The sequence below is a fragment of the Plectropomus leopardus genome, chromosome 13, assembly GCF_008729295.1.
Source record: "Plectropomus leopardus isolate mb chromosome 13, YSFRI_Pleo_2.0, whole genome shotgun sequence".
NCBI lineage: Eukaryota > Metazoa > Chordata > Actinopteri > Perciformes > Serranidae > Plectropomus > Plectropomus leopardus.
In genome coordinates, this window is record NC_056475.1 from 1,050,937 (window position 1) to 1,070,309 (window position 19,373).

Sequence of the window (19,373 nt, forward strand, 5' to 3'; positions counted from 1 at the left end):
TCCTTGCTACTATTGTCTTAAAATCCTACAGATGTCCTAAATCCCAGAAACGTCCTGAAATCGGAGCAATGCCCCAACTCGTAATAATGTCTCAAAAACATCCCAGAATCCTGGAAACACCCTCAAATCCTAGAAACGTCCTAAGATCCTGGAAACATCCTTAAATTGTTGAAAAGTCTTACAATATGAAATATGTCCCAAAATCCCAGAATTGTCCCAACATCCTAGTAACGTTGCAAAATCATAGAAATGTTCTAAAATCCTAGATATGTCCTAAAATCCTGAAAGCATCTTAAAATCCCAGAAACGTCCTAAAATCCCAGAGATGTCCAAAATCTTTACAATGTTGTGAGGTCATAGAAACATCCTAAAATCCTAGAAATGTCCTAAAATCTAAAAAATGTCCCAAAATCCCAGAAATGTCCCCAAATCCTAGTAACATTGCAAAATCATAGATATGTCCTAAACTCCTACAAATGTCCTGAAATCCTGGAAAGGTTAAATCCAACAAAGTCCCTTAATCCCAGAAATTTCAGGAGGGTTCACATAACCCTCTAATTTAATCTGCATGGCAACTATCCACACAGGGAACAGTGCAAGTGATCCATTATTATTTTCGGAGGAAAACTCTGTGTTTGGTGTAAAACGGGTTTTACTCCGATTGTCATCAAGCTGCAACACGTGGACCTGAAGTCCACACAGTTCAGTGTGTCGCAGTAATCTCATCAGACGTTTTGTTGCCCAGAGGAAACTGCTGCTGCTCACGATTGTCTTTTTCTTTATCTCCTGTAAAAAGGAATCGTATTCTCATTTTTCAGATTACTGAATCTTATCTGTTTCCCTCAAAGCCTCCCTCAGGAGAGCTGAGGAGCAAAGATCAATCTCAGATAAACCATCCAGAGGTAGCAAGGAAATCACTTTTGTCACCTGAGCTGAGTGTCAGTCAGTCACTGTCAGACGTACAGACCAAGAGGAATCGTTTTTGTGTTTATTTCTCAGTATGTACTCAGTAGTATTCCATAGTACAGAGTACACAGTAGGGACAGTAGGGTGCATCTGTGCAGGGGGAGGGTGGTGGGGGAGCAGCCGAGCGTCTCGGGGGAGTTCAGCTCTCACATCGTATAAATGAAATGAGCTGTGAGCTTCCTGTCAAAAGCTGCAGCTGCTTCGACAACATCTGCTGTTACTGTAAAGAGAAAACGCTTCAGCATCAACAGAAGGTCAGGACTTGTAATGTAGTGATGTATTTACACTTTTATTTCCACTGAGAGAATCAGCGTCGTCCTCTAACGTCACCGCCAAAAATGGAGGCACAGCTTTTCACTGGACTCTAAAAATGTCTGTGCTAACAACATTATAGTTAGTCATGAGAGTAGTTCTTGTTGTTTGGTTCTGAAAACTGTCACTCTGGGCTCACACTGTCTGTTCAGGGGTCACCCTGTCAGTCAGTCACAAAGTTTTACTCGGCTGAGAGACACGTCAGATTACACGATAGACCGCAACCAATTTTAGCTCGATGTCTTTCCAGCCTGAAGTCGTCAAATAGCCGCTTTTGCGTTTATTTTGTAGTTTCTGCCAAAAGTCGTCTTTCATAGCTGTATTTGACGCTGAACGCAGCCAGACTTTCCCAAAGAGACAAAGATTCAGAACCATGTGGATTTTGACTCATTTTATGGCATATCCTCACCGTGTTTCTCTTCATACCCCTAACTACGTAAACTTCTGTCAAGACCTAACCTCTATAACTTCACTTTCATTTTGTAACTTTACATCATGGACAGAATGCCCTAAAATCCTTGAAATGTCCTGAAATCCTTGAAATGTCCTGAAATCCTTGAAATTTCCGAAAATCCTTGGAATGTCCCCAAATCCTACAAATGTCTTAAAATCCTAGAAATACCCTTAAATCTAAGAAACCTCTAAAATCCTAAAAATTTCCCAAAATCCTAGAAATGCTGTAAAATCTTAGAAACATCCTAAAATTCTCAAGATGTCCTATATTCTTAGAAACGTCTTAAAATCCAAGAATTGCCTTATGAATTATCTTACGAATGCCCTAAAATCCTTGAAATGGCCTTAAAATCTGAAAAATGTCCCAAAATTCTAGAAATGTTCTGAAATCCTACAAACCTCCTAAAATCTTAGAGAAGCAGTAAATCGGAGAAACATCTGAAAATTCTCAAGATGTCCTAGGTTCCTAGAAACGTCCTAAAATCTGAGAAATGTCCTGAAATCCTAGACACGTTCTGAAATCCTACAAAAATCTTAAAATCCAAGAATTGCCCAAAATCCTAGAAATGTCCTAAAATCCTACGGATGTCCTGAAATCCTAAAATGTTCTAAAATCACAGAAATGTCTAAAAATTACAGAAATTTCTTAAATCCTAGAAACATGAATGAGGCTTCTGCGACTGGCCCCTGGCCTCCTGTCATTTTGCAAAAGTGGCCCCTGATATAGAATTACACACATATAACAGAGTCTTCATCATCATCATCATCGTCATCGTCATCAGACAGGCGCTCAGTGACTAACCTGTGATGTGTCTCAGATCTGTCACACCGTTGAACCCTCAGAGGACGCCTCTGTCTCTGTCCCTGTCTCGGTCTGGACAATTTCTTATTGTCTCCTTCCTTTTCTTGTATTTACCGACTGCTCCACTTTGCCGCCGTCTTTGTTGGCGAGATAATTCTCATTTGCATATATTTCATGCTTTTGATATTGCCTTCCTGTGTTGTTCCTTTGACTCAGTGTTTTCTGCTGCTAATATTTTGCAGACCGTGCATACATGCTGTTTATTTATGCTTATTAAGCACCAGTGCTGTTGTTGACTTTGTGTTTATTATCCAGCACTTGGAGTCCAGGAGAGATTGTGAGCTTCTGAAGCTGAGACTCTGAGCTCAGTTCACAGAGATAAAATGAGTCTGTCCTCTCCAGATAAACAGCAGCATTAGCCGTTTGTTCTTTGAACAGTTTGTTTTCCTGACAGCGCTAATATGAATAATTATTGTCCTCTCTGAGCGGTGAATGTGGAGATAACCTGACGAGGTCGGGGGGAGATTGTTATTCCTACAAAGTGTTCAACTTCCTTCTTCAAACAGTCAACAAACAATAGTGTCTTTTAAACAGAAAGGTGATATTTCTTTAGCCGTAATCAAGAAGTGTGTAAGGAGGCCCTGAGAGCTCAACTCACTACAACTTAAGAAAAACTTCACATCAGTTTGACAACACAAAGCTGCAAGCAGAGACACGCTCTGCAGGAAGCACCACACAACAGCGAAAACTGGTCCAGGAGTCCATAAACAGCAGGGCTGGGTATCGTTTAAACTCTACCAATTCTGCTTATCATATCTCCCATCAGATTTCTACTTTTTTTCCAAAGATTTCAAGAAAAGACTAGAGGATAGTTTCAGGATGTGGAAGGCTGCTCTCTGAACTCTATCTAAGAGAAATATATGTTATAGTAACAGCTGCTGCATGACACTGAGTCATGGCGGGGCATTTTTAGCAGCAAGCAGCAGATGAATTGGAAGACAATGAACAACTTTGTGTAACCGTGCGTGAGTTTCTATTCAAAGTCAATGCAAAGACGCAGACAGACAAGATATTTGGGCCGGATGGCGCAAAGACACGTATTTTTGTTGTTGAAATGTTTCAACTTGAGCGAGGTTTTTGCGCGGGCTGTGTTGCGATAGTCTGTCAGTTGATATTCTCCTGACGTCGCTAAGACACGGAGCTTCACTCAGCGTCAGTGCTGCAGAGACACAACAAATAAGGACCTGAAAGCCTCAGAGAGCAAAGCTAAAAAGTTACATGTTCAGCTCTGAAAGTATACTTGTGTCTGTGCAAGCTGCTTTTGTTAAGTTGCTTCTCAGCAAAACGCTCTGAGTAATTTAAGTTTGAAAGTAAACAGCCGATGGCGTGTAATGCTTTCTATTGTATTTCACTTCAAATACCTTAGCCGTTAGCCGCCTCTCCTAGCTACCATAAGCACAACCACAGCTGCTGAGAGCGGCGTGAATGTGCATTCTGCATCACATGAGGTTTGAACTCTCAACCTCAGACACCAAGGACAAGTCAGTATCCCAGTGAGCTCCATGCAGAGAGAGAAAGCAGACGGCTTCATGCCGTGACTGAGCCGACCAGCAGGGGGCAGGATATCAGCTGTCTGTGCATGGAAAGGCAGATTTCAAACCGCTGCCAAAAATTCACTCATCAAGACGAAATGATGAGAATCTGCAGACTTCATCTAGACAGCAGAGAGATGTTGATCATTTGTTTTTACAAAGATTGATTCGATCCATAAGTGAAAAACTGATGTTTAAAGTAGTTTACATGAGGGCAGAATTCAAAATGCTGCCAAAAAAGTCAATTTTTCAGATACAATTCTGAAATGTTACACTCACAAAATTTTGTCAATTTTCTGTGAACCTTGAAGATTTGAATGCAAGAATTTGCAAGAATTTGATTACAGCAGCGTTTACAGTCAAACATTTGATGCGCTGTAAGCTCAGATTTTTGATTGATAAATCAAAAATCTGCGTAGATGATTTGTGTTGGACAGTCTGAAGACATCCTGTAGCAAGTTTGGTGTCATTTGAGCCAAAAGAGAGAGATTTAATTAGTTTTACAGTTTTTAAAATCATTTTGTTGTAAGTTGTAAAGCTGTAGCGTGTGATTTATAAAGTCGCTGTGGTGCCACCATCAGGACTGCTGGCTTGTGTTTGCAACTGAGAAAATTTGGCGTTGGACTGGACTCACGTGCAGTTGGTTTATCAATCTTCTTGTCTATTGTCTCTTACCAAGACAAGCACATTTCTCAAATGTGGCTTCTTCAATGAGCTGAACTCCTGAGGTTGAGAAAAGACACGAGGGCAGAGGTCGTGACCTTTAGAGTCACTGCAGATGACCAGAGGAGAGAGAGAGGGACGTCTGGACGGTAACGAATGTGTCCCTGCAACAATAAAGACATCTTGTGGAGAAACGGCACTTTGGCAATACAGCGCAGTGCAGCATTCATGCCAGCACGAGTGAATGAGGAGGACTGAATAGAAGAGGAGTGAATTGAATCAGGAGAAGCAGCGAGGAAGAGCGAGGAAGAGCGAGCTCGTGTCTAAAAGAGCCTGTAACAAGGCTGTGAATGCAGCTCGAACCTGAGTGTGACCTCGTGTTAACTCAGACCGAGGCTCTGCTGATGGCTTCGTGAACTCTGCCCCGCATTAAAAACTCCAGGACGAGACCGTTTTCATGACAACATATTGGTTTTTTTTGTTCCTCCGGTCTGAAGTAAATGGGGTTTGGGACCGAGCGGCAGGAAAATCCAGCCGTCAGCAGAGACGGAGGAAAAGTCCTGAGAGAACAGAAAATGAAAGTTTTTTTGCTTTTTCTTTTTTTTTGGTTAGGTAATTTTTCGGGCTGTTAACTCGCTCCGTCACGGTGTTCACCTGAAGGATTGTAGAATTAAACAAGGTTGTCTAGACACGGAGTCGACTCAAAAGAGTCTTCGCTGCTGCAAATATTCACGACTCACTCTGCTTTCAATGCAAAATGTGACACATCTGTATTTCTGTGAGTTAGATGCTGGATTTTGTTTGCTTCATAAGTCTGTCGTGTCACTGTTGCTTATCAGATTAGTACAAAGTGTAAGTACTGAGACAGTGAAAAGCAGTACTTATACTTCTGAGCACTGCTCATCCTGCTGTTTCCACAGCACATGCTTATTTATAGGACACAAAAATATGCCTGTATTTATTTACTGTTTTATTTTTTGGTAACGTTCATTGTACAGGTTCACTTAAGGGCAGCAGTTTTCTGCATTTTGAAATAGCCAGAAATTAGCAGAGATGTCACCTACTAGGATCGGAAATATGTTTTTAATGTGAAAAAGTCCTAAAATCACAAAACGTATTAAAATCAGATAATGTCGCTTCACTGCTTATTTCTCTGCTAAAATGTTTCCCGAGAGTTGTTTTAATGCCACACAGTAAAACAGAGGCCGACTGAACTTTGATAAAATGGCGAAACTAAGCAGCGCTGAGCAAATATAAGCGAATATTCTGTTGCTGAGTTGCAGATTTCTCACCTCAAATGATTTAAGAAACGTGTTTTAGGGTTAGGATGAGGTCGCATAATGTCACCCACCAACGGGAGCGTTTGTCGGTCTGATCCGACGCAGTGCATTCTGGTCGATGTAGGTTTTCTACCTCTGGAGCAAAGCACCCTTTTTTGATGTTTCCTCTCCTAATGTAGCACTAACTTCAGAAGTCTCTCTGCAGAACTGACGGCATTCATCAACCTTAGCTGGATGTGCATGCAAACACGCTAAACTAAGATGGTGAATATGTTAAATATACCAGCGGCATGTTTGTCTTTGTGCCGATTTTTCCTTAAAAACTAAAAATACAGAGAGAGAAAAAGCCAACAAACAGAGACGAGGGGTTAAAAATGAAGAAATGATGTCAGTGTCGAGCTGTGAAGCTCCTCTGCGCCTGCAGCACTTTTATTCTGAACTGTCTCCTCTGAGCAGCCGCTGATGAGAGCCAGCTAACTAACATTTTAACTCACCGCCCTCCCAGAGGTGCAGATGAAGATGGGAGGAGGAGGAGGAGGAGGACTCGCTCGTAGTTTGCTTTTTTTTTTATTGGTGTTTCTCTTGTGTTTGGCTGCCAGGACTTCCCTTATCAGGAGCGTACAGATTGAGACGACAGAAGGAAAGGACACCACTGCCCCCGCTCCCCGTAGCTGCTCTTATTTATTGTTTATTGGTGTAGAAAATAAAAAAAAAAGCAAACATTTCGGCAGGAAGCCCGCGCGGAGAGAGAAAAGAGAGCTGGTGACATTTTGCCCTTGAGGACTCGCTCGTAGTTTCACGCTCAGTTGAATGCCTCAAATGTGGAATGAGGATGAAGTGCAGCTGCATGTTTTTTGCCCTGGAAAGACGCTTATCTGTCTGCAACAACACGATTTGGCAAATAACGACGAAAAGGGAAGAAGCGCCCGTGTTCAGAAAGAAGCAGGAAAAGGGATTATCTTAAATTAATAATCTGGAGATGTAGTTTGTCATCGGGACAAAACAGAAGATTAGATGTTGAGATGCATTCAGACGGGAAACAAAGAGAGGAGATAAACTGCAGGGTCTGTGTCTTTTTTAATTATTTTGCTGAAGTCCTCTGAGAAACAGAAAATAGACACATGAAACATTTTATTGTTGACTCCAGCAGCAGTGAAAAGAGATTTAAATGTTGAATCCTGTGAGCGTTTAGTCGCCTCCTGCAGGGAAACTTCTCAGTGAGTTTGAAGGTCAGGCGCTTTTTTACTCAAGGACACTTCAGCAGCGCAGATACAGACCTTTAAATCAGGTTATTGAGTTCTTTTACACCAGTGATGCTCAATTTATGGCCCGCGGGCCCCTGATAGGGTGCCTGGGGCCCGCCCCCAACCAATCTCTAATCCACATAAATACAAAATCATTCACACTGTGAAATGTTTTTGTACTTTTAGTATTCATAAGGTGTCAGAGTGCATAAAACAGCATCAAAATAGAGCTTATTGATCAGAAAAGTGCCGGTGGAGGATCCCCCACACCCCCGACAGAGATTCAAGGAAAGACCCTAATGTCTTAAAGTTCTAGAAATGTCCTAAAGTCCAAGTACTGTCCTAAAATGTCCGAAAAATAATAAAAATGTGCTTAAATACGAGAAATGTCCTAAAATCCTCAAATGTCCTAGAATCCTTAAAAGGTGTCCTAAAACCCAAAGAAATGCCCAAAAATCCTAGAATTGTCCTAAAATCATAAAAACGTCCTTAAATATTAGAAAAAAATCTTAGAAATGTCCTAAAATCCCAGAAAACATTTTGGGGCTGCAAAAGAGGCCCCAAAGCAAAGCAGGTGAGATTTCCTGCTTTACAGCCTCTTTAATCCAACTTTTACTCTGAAGTAATCCTGCAGCTGACTCTGTGTAGTCGCCAATTTAACCAAACTACAGGAGCTAACTTCCTGTGGTTTTAACCAGCATGCACCTGTTCCTTCGCCCTCCGTGCTCCCCCTGCACCTCTCTGCTCCTCGCAGGTCGAGAGCCCTCTGGTCTGGATTAATTACAGTATGAGCAGCTGCACGTCTGGTGAGCTTTGTTTTGGTGTTTTTTGCTGACGACAGTGAAGTCTGGTCAGTAAAGAGTCACTGTTCGTAACTCCGTGAAGATGGAAAACAGGCGGCGCTGCTGCAGGCGTGTTGTTTAAGGATCCTGCGAGACAGTTTGGGAACAGATGGAGCAGTTTGACGAACAGATCTGTTAGTTTAAAGGTTGCTGTCGTAAAAATCTGTGAAGGGACTCTTCTCAGTGAGTTTCTGTTATGTTATGTTCGGTGCTCAGAGGGGAACAACAGGATAAACTGGCAGGAAATCCCGGCGCTCCAAACAGGAGCAGGGAAATGCTTCTCTCAGTGGGCAGGTTTACATCACAGATTTGTGCAAAACTTAAGCAACATTTTCAAAATGTGTATAAAACTCAACGTGAAGGTGACTGTGTTTCCACTGAGTGATGTCATGTGACGTCTCCTCTGGTGATAACATCCCAGTAACCATGGCGATGGATGTTCAAAACATCAACAGCTTTATTTCTATTGCAGCCGCCGTCATTATTTCCAATCCAAGGCCACGTAGGCGTGTTATGGAGCCATCATAGCGTCACATGAGTTACGTCACGTCAGTTTGCCCAATTCAGGGGTTAATGAAAACTCGCCTATTGAAGACAGTTTATCCTTTCAGCTTTGCTTCAGTTCAGAAAGCTACTAAACTATCCGCAAACTCTCTTCTTCTACTGCTGAATATCAGCAGCTGGCTTTGCTCAAAGTCACATGGTTTGGATGGATGGAGGGGGTTGGTGTCGCTGAGTGGATTGTGGGTAAATCTCTGCGGACGAGTGAAATGTAAACGTAGACATGGAGACAGATGGGATTTGAACCTGCAACTGCTGGAGAGGAGGAGCGTGTGTGTGTGTGTGTGTGTGTGTGTGTGTGTGTGTGTGTGTGTGTGTGTGTGTGTGTGTCAGAGCTGCATCCTCAGCAGCAGATCATTGTGTTGATGCCTCGGAGGCAGCAGTTGCCTAAACGACTTTAGACTCAGCGAGTGTGTGTGTTGCGTACTGTATGTGTTTGTGTGTGAATCAGCATGTGTACGTGTGTATTAGGCTTTATGTATGTGTGTGTGTGTGTGTGTGTGTGTGTGTGTGAGAGTGTGTGTGTGAGTGGTGTTTCACCCTGAGGAAGGCAGCCATTTAATCTATTATTCAGCATCACTGCTAAACACATTAATTAGAGCCGGAGGTTGAGGCGGGTGCTCGCTGCGGATGGAAACCTCATATCTGCTGCGTTTATCTGAGCTCAGGGTCCAGTTGTTGACGCCACAGACCTGAAAACCAGGAAACACAAGAGAGAACTCAACTGATCAGAGATCAGCAGGATGGCTCACCATCTGTAGGCGGACCTGACGGCCTGCCGCGGTCCCTGGTTGGTCTGTTGCCGGCAGGCAATTCAGAACACGATCAAAACACGGAGGACTTAAATAGAGAAATAGGGTCTGGCCGGTGTGAAAAATTTCAAACTGGTTTGATATTTAGTCAAACATCGGACAGGTGTTCCCCACGCTTTCTCATCTCAAGTCGTCACATGGTGCAGCTCTGTGAGTGACGTTCTGCGTCTACTTATGACGTTTTTGGTATCCTTATGTGTCAGCTGGTTGCGCTCCAGGATGCTGTTACCGTGATGTCAACAAATGCACATGGTTGGATGACACAGAACGTTCCTCACGTTTACAAAACATTCATAGTTTATTCACAAAGTTGATAAAAAAAATAGAAATACAAACATGATTTCAAGTAAAATTAGACGTGAAATGGGATATCCTGATGAGCTATTCAAAGCTGTAAACAGCAAGTAACGTTAGCCGGGCTGAACTTTCAGCTTCCTGGTGATCTCCCTCCAGCCAGCTGACTCTGTGTTTCGGTTTTTGTTGGGAAATAAGGAGGTTTTCGTAAGAATAGTTCCTCATTTCAATCTCATGACTCAGCCGATCCTCATCCACTGCGGCGCTTTCAAAGCGAGCGACAGATATATAAAGAAAAGCACATAGCATCTGTCTGGCGAAAATTCAGCTCACACACCTGCAGCCACCAAGGACAGCTCTTTACTCTTCAAATCCGAAATGTTGTCACATTGGTACAATTTTAGTCTTTTTAATAGACTAACTCTGCGTCTCCATTATCAGCCCAAAAACTAAACAAACATGGCGTGCGCTGCTCTCCCCCCTCAGCTGAAATGAACTGAAAACTAATTTTCAGGTAGTTTTCTTATTTCTTGCAGATTTTTGGGTTCTCCCATGTTTTTGAAAGAAATCCCACCAGTTTGCTCGGGTGTTAAAGGTCTCAATACTTGTGAGAGGCGTCTGAAAGCAGCAGAAGAAGAGTGATGTTGCTGCAGGTTTAAGGGTTAAACCACTCTTGATCTCTCTGGAGTGTCGTGGTGTTGTACAGTGTGTGATGTCGTGTGATGGATGTCAAAGTGTCGGCTAAGTGACGTGAACGCACAGCGACGCGGTGAAACAGTGACCTGATCGTCGGGGTGTGTCTCCGGGCCCTTCGGTCTCGTGTCTCGTGCAGAGGGAGATAAACAGTTGAGCCGCGGGTCGCAGGACGATGGCGGCGAAGGCCTCTGGTTCACGTCCTCGCGGTTACCCGCCAATAACCCTTCAGCTGAACAATCGGCTCTTTTCTGGTGATTAATATTTATCGCAGAGAGGGAGACGGATCAGCGGTACGGACAGAGATGGACGGATGTGTCAGGAGGAAGAGCAGCTCTGTGGGGAGACGGCGAGGTCTCAGCTGTGGGGCCTGTGGCGCTTGTTGCGGCCGTCTCTGGGCTGTGTTTAAATAAAGCTCTTTCTAAAAGCCTCAGGTGGCGAGGAGCGAGATGTCTGACTGGAGGACCCTCAGTGGGGATGAGGCGGGGTCGGCTCAGTCTCTGCGACGTTACCACGAGCGTCCTTGTTCCCTCATCAGCGTTTGTCTTCATTGATGTTAATTGTCAAAGGGCGAGGGGGGGGACGCAGCCCGAAACATTTCCATCAGGAGAAATGTGCTGCAGCTTTAAACATTGCAACCAAAAATGTTCAAAATTTTAAAAAAAAAGTTGCAAATGAAAAAAATGTGTTGCAAATTTAAAAAGAAGCTGTTTCTAAGTAAAGAAAATCCTGCAAATGAAAAACACCGACAGGAATTTAAAAAAGATTTTTTTGTGAGCACCTGACAAGTTTTCTGCAGCAGACACTTCTGAGCAGAGTGAGGTCAATGATACAGGACGGCCTTTAGCGTGAATCAGAAATCACTGTGTCCACATCTGGAGCGCCGTCACGAGGTCGCCGCTGACCTGAACACAAATACACAGAGGGCTCTCAGCATCTGTCGACTCTCCGCCGCCCGGCCCTCCGTGATGGAGGACCGCCGCGGCGTCCTGGCGGGACAGCGGCGCTAATGCTGAGAGACAGATACCTCGTTAGCATGATAGCGTCCGCCTCGGGGCCAACGTCTATTGTTGGCATGATCGCATGGCCCCCAGAGGGAGGAGTTATTTCAGTGCTGGCCCCTGCTCTGAGGGGCCACGCTGGTTGTAAGCATGTTGTACCAAGGACGCACACACACACACACACACACACACACACACACGTGTCAGTCTGCAGAGAAATTAATTAAAGGGGAATTTCTCATGTTTGCACACACATATTTCTAAAAGTAGAATTTGGGCGCCTTTTTGCATTTAATGCAAAACTGTTATATAGTTTCCATTTTTCTTGTTTTCTTTGTTTTGAGGTCAAATTTATTTTAACGACACTTTGCTGTTATTTGTAGCACTAACTTCAGAACAAACTTTAATATATCAACAGAACACTTATGATTTTATTTTATTTTTAAGTATTGTGCTGTGGCTGTGATGGTGCTCTGACTTTTGTTTTATTAAGAAGACATTAATCCTTGTTGCCTTGATTTCTTTCAAAAATATGGAAGGAAGGAAATAAATAATATTAGTAAATATTAGTAAACATATTTAGTAGAAATAATAACAGTAATAAAAATTATTGTTATTATTATTATTATTATTATTATTATTATTATTATTATTATTATTATTATTAATAATAATAATAATAATAATAAAACCAACTAAACAAACTATTATAAAGATTTTGTTACTTGATTTTAAATCTGTATGTTTCTTGGGAGGAATACAATAAGCACAGAAAGAAGACCTGACCCAGAAATGAGTGAAAAGTAGAAGAAAAGTTATAAATGAATAAAATAAATACCACAACTACTACTACAACTACTAATAATAATGATGATAATAAAACCAACAAAACAAAGAAAAAACAAAGGAAAAAAGTGCCAGAAATTTGTAAAAAGTACAAAAATGTGTCCAAAAAATGAACCTTGATAATGAATAAATGAAACTGACAAAACAAACAGTAAAAGGAAGTCAAAGTGCCTAACAATTATAATAATTCTGTTACTGTGATAATTATAAATATAGTTTTTCTGTAGCTTTTTTCTTTTTTCCCTCGACATTTTACCCTAGCTTTTTAAAATTATTTTTAATTTTAAAAAGTTAAGTTTGTGCAACATTTCTTTCCAAGTGTCTCATTGCCTTTTTTTTCCTCTTTCTGAGAGAAATCACACCAGTTTGCTCAGTCCAAAGAGTTAAGTGCTCGTGAAACGCGTCTGAAAGCAGCACAAGAAAAGTGACGCTGCTGCAGGTTAAAGAGGTTAAGCCTTCAATAAAAGTGTATTTTTGGGTGTTTGTTTGATTGACAGGTGTCTCTGTCCGTCATACTAATCCGCGCTGGAAGCTTCACCTCTTTTTTTGTCCAAAGGAGGATTTTCTGGGTGATGCCACAGATACTGCGGACATGTTTTTACACACTCCAAATCGGATTGTGCCGTAAAATGAGACGGTGATTCACAGAACGAGTCGCGGCGCTTCAGCCGTGAGAATTATTTTGTCTTAAGCCTTAATCCCTGACTGAAGGAGCCCTGCATGAAGAGTAATTTGATTAAAGCCATTGTGCGTACGGGGATTTAGCACGTGGAAGTCTTTTGTGTTGGAACGAGAAAACTGCACTTTATCAGCTCCACAGCAGCAGATAAATCCGAGCTGAAATTATGTCTGTCTGCCATGAAGATAAGAAGACTTTATCGTCCGTTAGATTACTACCAAGTGGAGATTCTGCTGCTCTTTGCTGTGCGCAGATTCAAAAAATTAGACAAAAGAAGATAAAACAATAAACGTGAATGAGTGTGCGGAGACGCGTTGGTGGAAAGACAGATGGAGGACAGTTTATTTAAAATGCAGAAGGAAAAAAGGAAGGAAAAATAAACAGTTAAAAGCTGCATTTTATTTTGGTAATGCCTGTTATATTTTTTCATTTTTGAACTGAAGAAAAAAAGATCTGCGTTTCATTCTGCAAATTAGCTATTTTGTTTAAAACTTAAATCATTTTTTGTTTGTTTAATTTGGGGTTTTTTCCCCAAGAAAAAAAAAATTTAATTGATTTTTATTTTTTGATGATGATCTCTGGTCATGTGGCACCAGTTTCAGAGACATCCTAGTTTTATTAACAGACTATGTGAGAAATACTTCTTTGAACACGCAGAGTAGTCCTCTCACACATCTGAGAGGACCACATCAAGCATTGTGGCAGCACATCACAAACTTTACAACGTCGAGTATGAACTTTGTTTTTCTTTTGCTTTGTTTTTGTGACCTGGATTTGAGGGCAAAAAAGGGAACTGGAGCTTAAAAATGAGACAGACAACAAGACATGTTCGGTTATTGGACGGAGAAAGATGTAAGAGAAGAGGACGGAAGGTGAAGGAGAGCGTGGAGGATGGAGGAATTCGTACTGACAGACAGAGAGAGAGGGATGAGGGAGGAAAAAGAGGAAAAGAAGAACTGTGGTACTTAAAGCCATGCTAAAAAAAACAACAAAAAATAATTCACAATAGAGGTCTCCTGATGTCTGAGTGCAGTCATGGGTGTACAGTGTGAACAGGAGGGGGCCGAGCACACAGCCCTGGGGGGCTCCGGTGTTGAGCACTAATGTAGAGGAGGTGAGACTGACAATCCGAACTCTCTGGGGTCTGTCGTGATGAAGTCCAGTATCCAGTTGCAGAGTGTTGTACTGAAGCCCAGAGTGTTACGTTTTCCGGTCAGAGAGATTGTGTTGAATGCTGAGCTGCAGTCAACAAACAGCATCTTGATACAGCTGTTCTTATTCTCCAGGTGACTGAAGACTGCTGTCTCTCGTTCCAGGTAGAATATCTTACGTTTGGGATGTTAATGAGATGGTATCCCTTACGTACATGATGCTATCTCCTACATAGGAGATATTATCTCTGTACAGGATTTTTTTCTCCTACGTAGGAGATTTTTTTCTCCTATGAGCAGGATGTTATCACATACATAACGGATGTTGTATGAGATGTTATATTCTACGTACTGGATGTTGGGCAAGGTGAAAAAAAATGTTGGGCTCAAACCATAGTTTATCTCCTACATATGAGATATTTTGTCCTATGTAGAAGGTTTTATCTCCTACATGGGAGATTTTATCAGTCGTTAGAGATAGCATCTCTTACATTTGGGATGTTAATAAGATGAGTATCTCTTACATACAGGATGCTATCTCCTATATAGGAGATATTATCTCCTTCTGACGTTGACGATGTTTTCTCCTATGTGTTAGATATTTTCTCCTATGAATGGGATGTTATCTCCTACATATGAGATATCATCTCCCACATACCGTATGTTATATCTCAGGTATGAGGTATTATGTCCTATGTGCAGGATGTTGGGAAAAGTAAAAAAACAAATTTTGCGTCAAATCATAGTTTATCTCCTACATATGAGATATTATATCCTATGCAGAAGAGTTTATCTCCTACATAGGATCTCTCGTTCAACCCTCAAATTCAACGTTGCACTTCTGTTCCCACTTCCAACACATCATTTCAAAGCAAGATACCTGCTGACGAAACACGGAGCTCTGTTTTCATAACCCTCTTCTTCTTCCTCTTCTTCTTCCTCACAGTCTGCTCCCAGTTCTCGAAGGGAGTCTACGCCATCATGGGTCTGTACGACCGGCGGACGGTCAACATGCTGATGTCTTTCTGCGGCTCTCTGCACGTCTGCTTCGTCACGCCGTCCTTCCCCGTTCAGACCAACAACCAGTTCGTTCTGCAGCTGCGGCCCCAGCTGCAGGAGCCCCTCATGGCCCTGCTGGAGCACTTCTACTGGACCAGGTTCGTCTACATGTACAGCTCCGACTCAGGTGAGGAAGCAACATGCATCAGACAGCACAGATTACTTTTATATGCATGTTAGAGATTTATATTTTTGATTTTAGCATTCAGTGGCAAAGCAGGAGGTAGTAACGTCCATGCAAAGCAGTGTGAAATGTGGATGTGTTGATCTTTGGGTGGCAGTTATAAATGTTTGGCAGGTTCATGTTCTGACTCATTATAGTTAGTGTTGATGCAGCAATAACATCAGTGCAGCATCCAAATCACACTCAGCACTCTGCATGTTCGGGTCGAACTCACTGAGGAATTCCAGTCACTTCTACTTTGCCGTATTTTAATTTAGAGTCGAGCCGCTGTCAGTGAAACTCATCACTTTGCTGCAGATCTTTCACAGTAAAAGAAGAAAAGATTGAGTCCTTTGGCCCTCTGGTATGCTTTTTTGGGTAGATAAGCAATGTTCAAGAGAAGCAAAGCAGATTGACTCAAATTAATTGTTGAACAAAAACATTATTAGAGGTAAACAGAAAACAGGGAGACTTCTTAAAATATTATATTATCACATATACTTCAGGAAGGGGGAATAGATTAGAAATAAAGGCCCATCTCTGATATAACTCAGTTTCAAGTAGAGGCCTGGGATGAAGGAAAAACCCTGAAAAAAGAAATAATAATGATTTTAATGTTAAAATGTTACCAGCAAATGTCTGATACTTTGAGGAAAAATCCAGGTTTTCACACATTCACAAGAAGTACGGCAGCATTACAGCAACAAAATATTGCTTTTGGGTTTTTTTGTTGTTGTTTTGTTTTAGTCATTTAATTCAGTATGTCAATATTTCAAGAAACATTTCTTTATTTTGTATTCATGTGATATAACAAGAAATAGTAATATGTCAACAAAAAAGTAACTTTTTAAAATGAAACAAGTCCTCTTTTTTTCAAGTCATCATAACTAAAAATGTTGATATGATATTTGAGTGATGATATTTTAGAAAAAAAGTCATTCATGTTTCATTTAAAGATTTTCTGTAAATTCGGCTAGAATTGAATTAAGTTGAGTAATATTAAGTAGCAGCAACTGAAGTACATAAATAAAATACAGATAACTCAAAACTTTACTCAGGTGCAGTACTGGAGTAAATGTACTCAGTTACTTTCCAACACTGCAGAGGAAGAAGTGATTCAGAGAGCCCCAAATGATGGAAAACCACAAAGAGGAAAATGTTACCACAGTTTTGTGTATTAATTTGAGGGAGATTTCAGTCTCGTCATCACTCCACACATTTCATGTTTTCAGCTCTTCATCTTTCATATGTGACTTTATTTATTCACTCAGTCTGTTTCTGCTTTTATCTGCACAACCGCTTTTTCACCTCAGACATCAGGAGAAACTTTTGTGATGTTTTGCAACATTTCCGCTCAGTTTGTGTCATGCACAAATTGGGAATGTGCAGAAAAACAGGTGGATAGAATCACATTTAATGAGTCGGCTAAAAAAAAACAACAAAAAAAAAAAACAGATTCAGGCGGTTAAACTTTTGCAGAACAGTTTTTAAACCTCTGCTGTACAGGAAGTGCAGAAAAGTCAGCGAGCATAATGATGGTGTCTGACAGGAAGGACTCACACTTACTCTTCATCATCATCTCCTGTAGCTTGTCAGCCGGGTCTGCTGCAACTGAAAAAAAAAATAAAAAATCATATTTAGAGACACAAACTGTGAGTGTCCTCCAGCTCCTCAAATCAAACAAATAAAGTTTTGGAGAATCAAACAAAAAGGCAGTTATCTCCGTCTCTCAGCCGGGTCTCCCCTCGGCCTGTGATCTGACGTTATAGTCCATTTGACAGTTGGTGGCAGACTCTGTCTAATCTTATTGCCTTTTCCATCTGCCCAGAACCCGTCGCTGGAAGTCTATCCAGCGTAATAGTGCGTAACTGTCTGCCCCGATGGTGCAGTCTGTCTAATGTTATTGCTCCACCGCAATCTGCCGAGGAGACGTTAGATTTTTGTTTGGAGTCAGAGGGGTTGTCCTGAGGCTGAGAGCTCTGCTTTATGTCCACTATCAACACACACACACACACACACACACACTCAGAGTGCCCCCGGTGGTGATGAAAGAGAACGATCGATAAAAACACACTTTTTACACACATCTTCTAAGAGAAAGACGATGCCGGAGATAAGATACAAAAGAGGAGGAAGATTTTGTGAGCCACACGTGTGCTTTGAGTTACACGAACAGTCAAGGATGAAGGAGCAAAAAAATAGCATAAAAATAACATTTTTAAGGAACTTTTACTTGGGTTTGAGTATTTCAGTCTTATGCTACTTTAACTTTTATTTCTTTGCATTTACAGAATAAACTTTATTGACTGCAAGAGGTAATTTGTCTTGAGGACAGGACAACTATCTGTTGCTTCGCATAAAAAACATCACAAACAAACATGAATCTAGATGCTTCGGTGTGACAGGGACGTAATCTCAATCTGAGCTGAATGTATTAAATATTACTTCTTCTGTAGGAGATTTTATCACTAGAGAATTTTATCTCCTTAGTAGGAGATAGTATCTCTTTGGCCTACATATGGACTAATATCTCCTATGTATTAGATGTTATCTCCTATGTAGGAAATGTTATTTCTTCCTTATGAGATGTTATCACCCACATATGGGATGTTATCTCCTACATACACAATGTTTTCTCGTACATACAAGATATTATCTCCTATGTACGGGATGGTATCTCCGACGTAGGAGAAAACATCTATGATGGGAATGTTATTTCTTCCTAATGAGATGTTATCCTCAATGTGTGGGATGTTATCTCCTATGTGGGATGTTAAGCAAGAGAGGTAACAGACAGTGTCAGCTACGCACAGGATGTTATCTGCAATGTAGGAGAATTTATTTCCTTACAAGATATAATCTCCTGCATTCGGGATGTTATTGAGATAGCATTTCCAACCTTCGGAATGTTTTCTCCTACATACGAGATATTTCCTACCAGGATGTTATCTCGTACACGATATTATCTATGTACACGATGATACGTCCTATGTACATGATATTGTCACCTACTTAAGAGATGCTATCTCCTCTGTACAGGATGCTATCTCCTACGAGACGTTATCTCCTACAAATTATATATTTTCTCCAACATGCTGGATGTATATCCTCGGTATGAGGTATTGTGTCCTACGTGCAGTATGTTAGGAAAGGTGAAAAACAAAAGGCAGGCAATGGTGTCCAAAAGTCTATCTCAAACATAGGCGACATTATCTCCAATGTAGAGGATTTTATCTCCTACATAGGAGAGCTTATCTCTCATTCAACCTCAAATCCAACGTTACACTCGTGTTTACATTTCCAGGCCCACGGGTTAAGACAAGATACCTCTGCTGTCTTAATCTCTGTCAGTCTCAGCTGTACATGAGCAGGAGTCAATTTTCTTTACATCACAAATTTGCCTCCAGGAGTTTTACATTCTGTGCAGCAGACATCTTTCCTCTTTCCTCCTCCTCCTCGTCCTCCTCCCGTTTGATCTCGTCTTTGTCCTCTTGCTCCTCGCTGTCCTCCTCTCACCTCTTCTTCTTCTTCTTCTGTTCTTTGAACTGTCCAGAGGGCTGAGAAAGCTTTTGCATGTTCCTCTCTTTCCTCTGCCGCAGACTTTTTATTTTGCTCTTCTTGGCCCGCCATCAAAGTTCCCTTGAGCAAGGCGTTTCATCTCCAGTGGCCTGAAGTGGGCAGCACGGTGCTCACTCAACCTTTCCATTGATTAAAAAAAGTGAAGACAAAATAACAACATCGGACGGACAGACAGACAGACAGACAGACAGACAGACAGACAGACAGACAGACAGACAGACAGACAGACAGCAGCTGCCAAGGAAATAAACCGTGGAGGGAAGCATCAGCGCGCATGAACAGAGACAATGTGTAATTGAACATGAAACTGATTTTGTGTGTGTATGTGTGTGTGGCTAGCTCCTCAGAGTGTTTGCATAAGTGCTGATTCTGCTCTTCCAA

The 19,373-nt window shown here is 41.5% G+C and overlaps 1 protein-coding gene across 1 annotated transcript in view; it reads left to right on the plus strand.

The window, feature by feature from the left end:
* Positions 1-19,373, plus strand: part of LOC121952696 (glutamate receptor 1-like) — a 36,312-nt gene that overhangs the window by 13,496 nt on the left and 3,443 nt on the right. Inside the window, exon 3 of the mRNA XM_042499504.1 lies at positions 15,138-15,377. Coding sequence (XP_042355438.1) covers positions 15,138-15,377 — 240 coding nt within the window. The remainder of the gene's footprint in view (positions 1-15,137; positions 15,378-19,373) is intronic.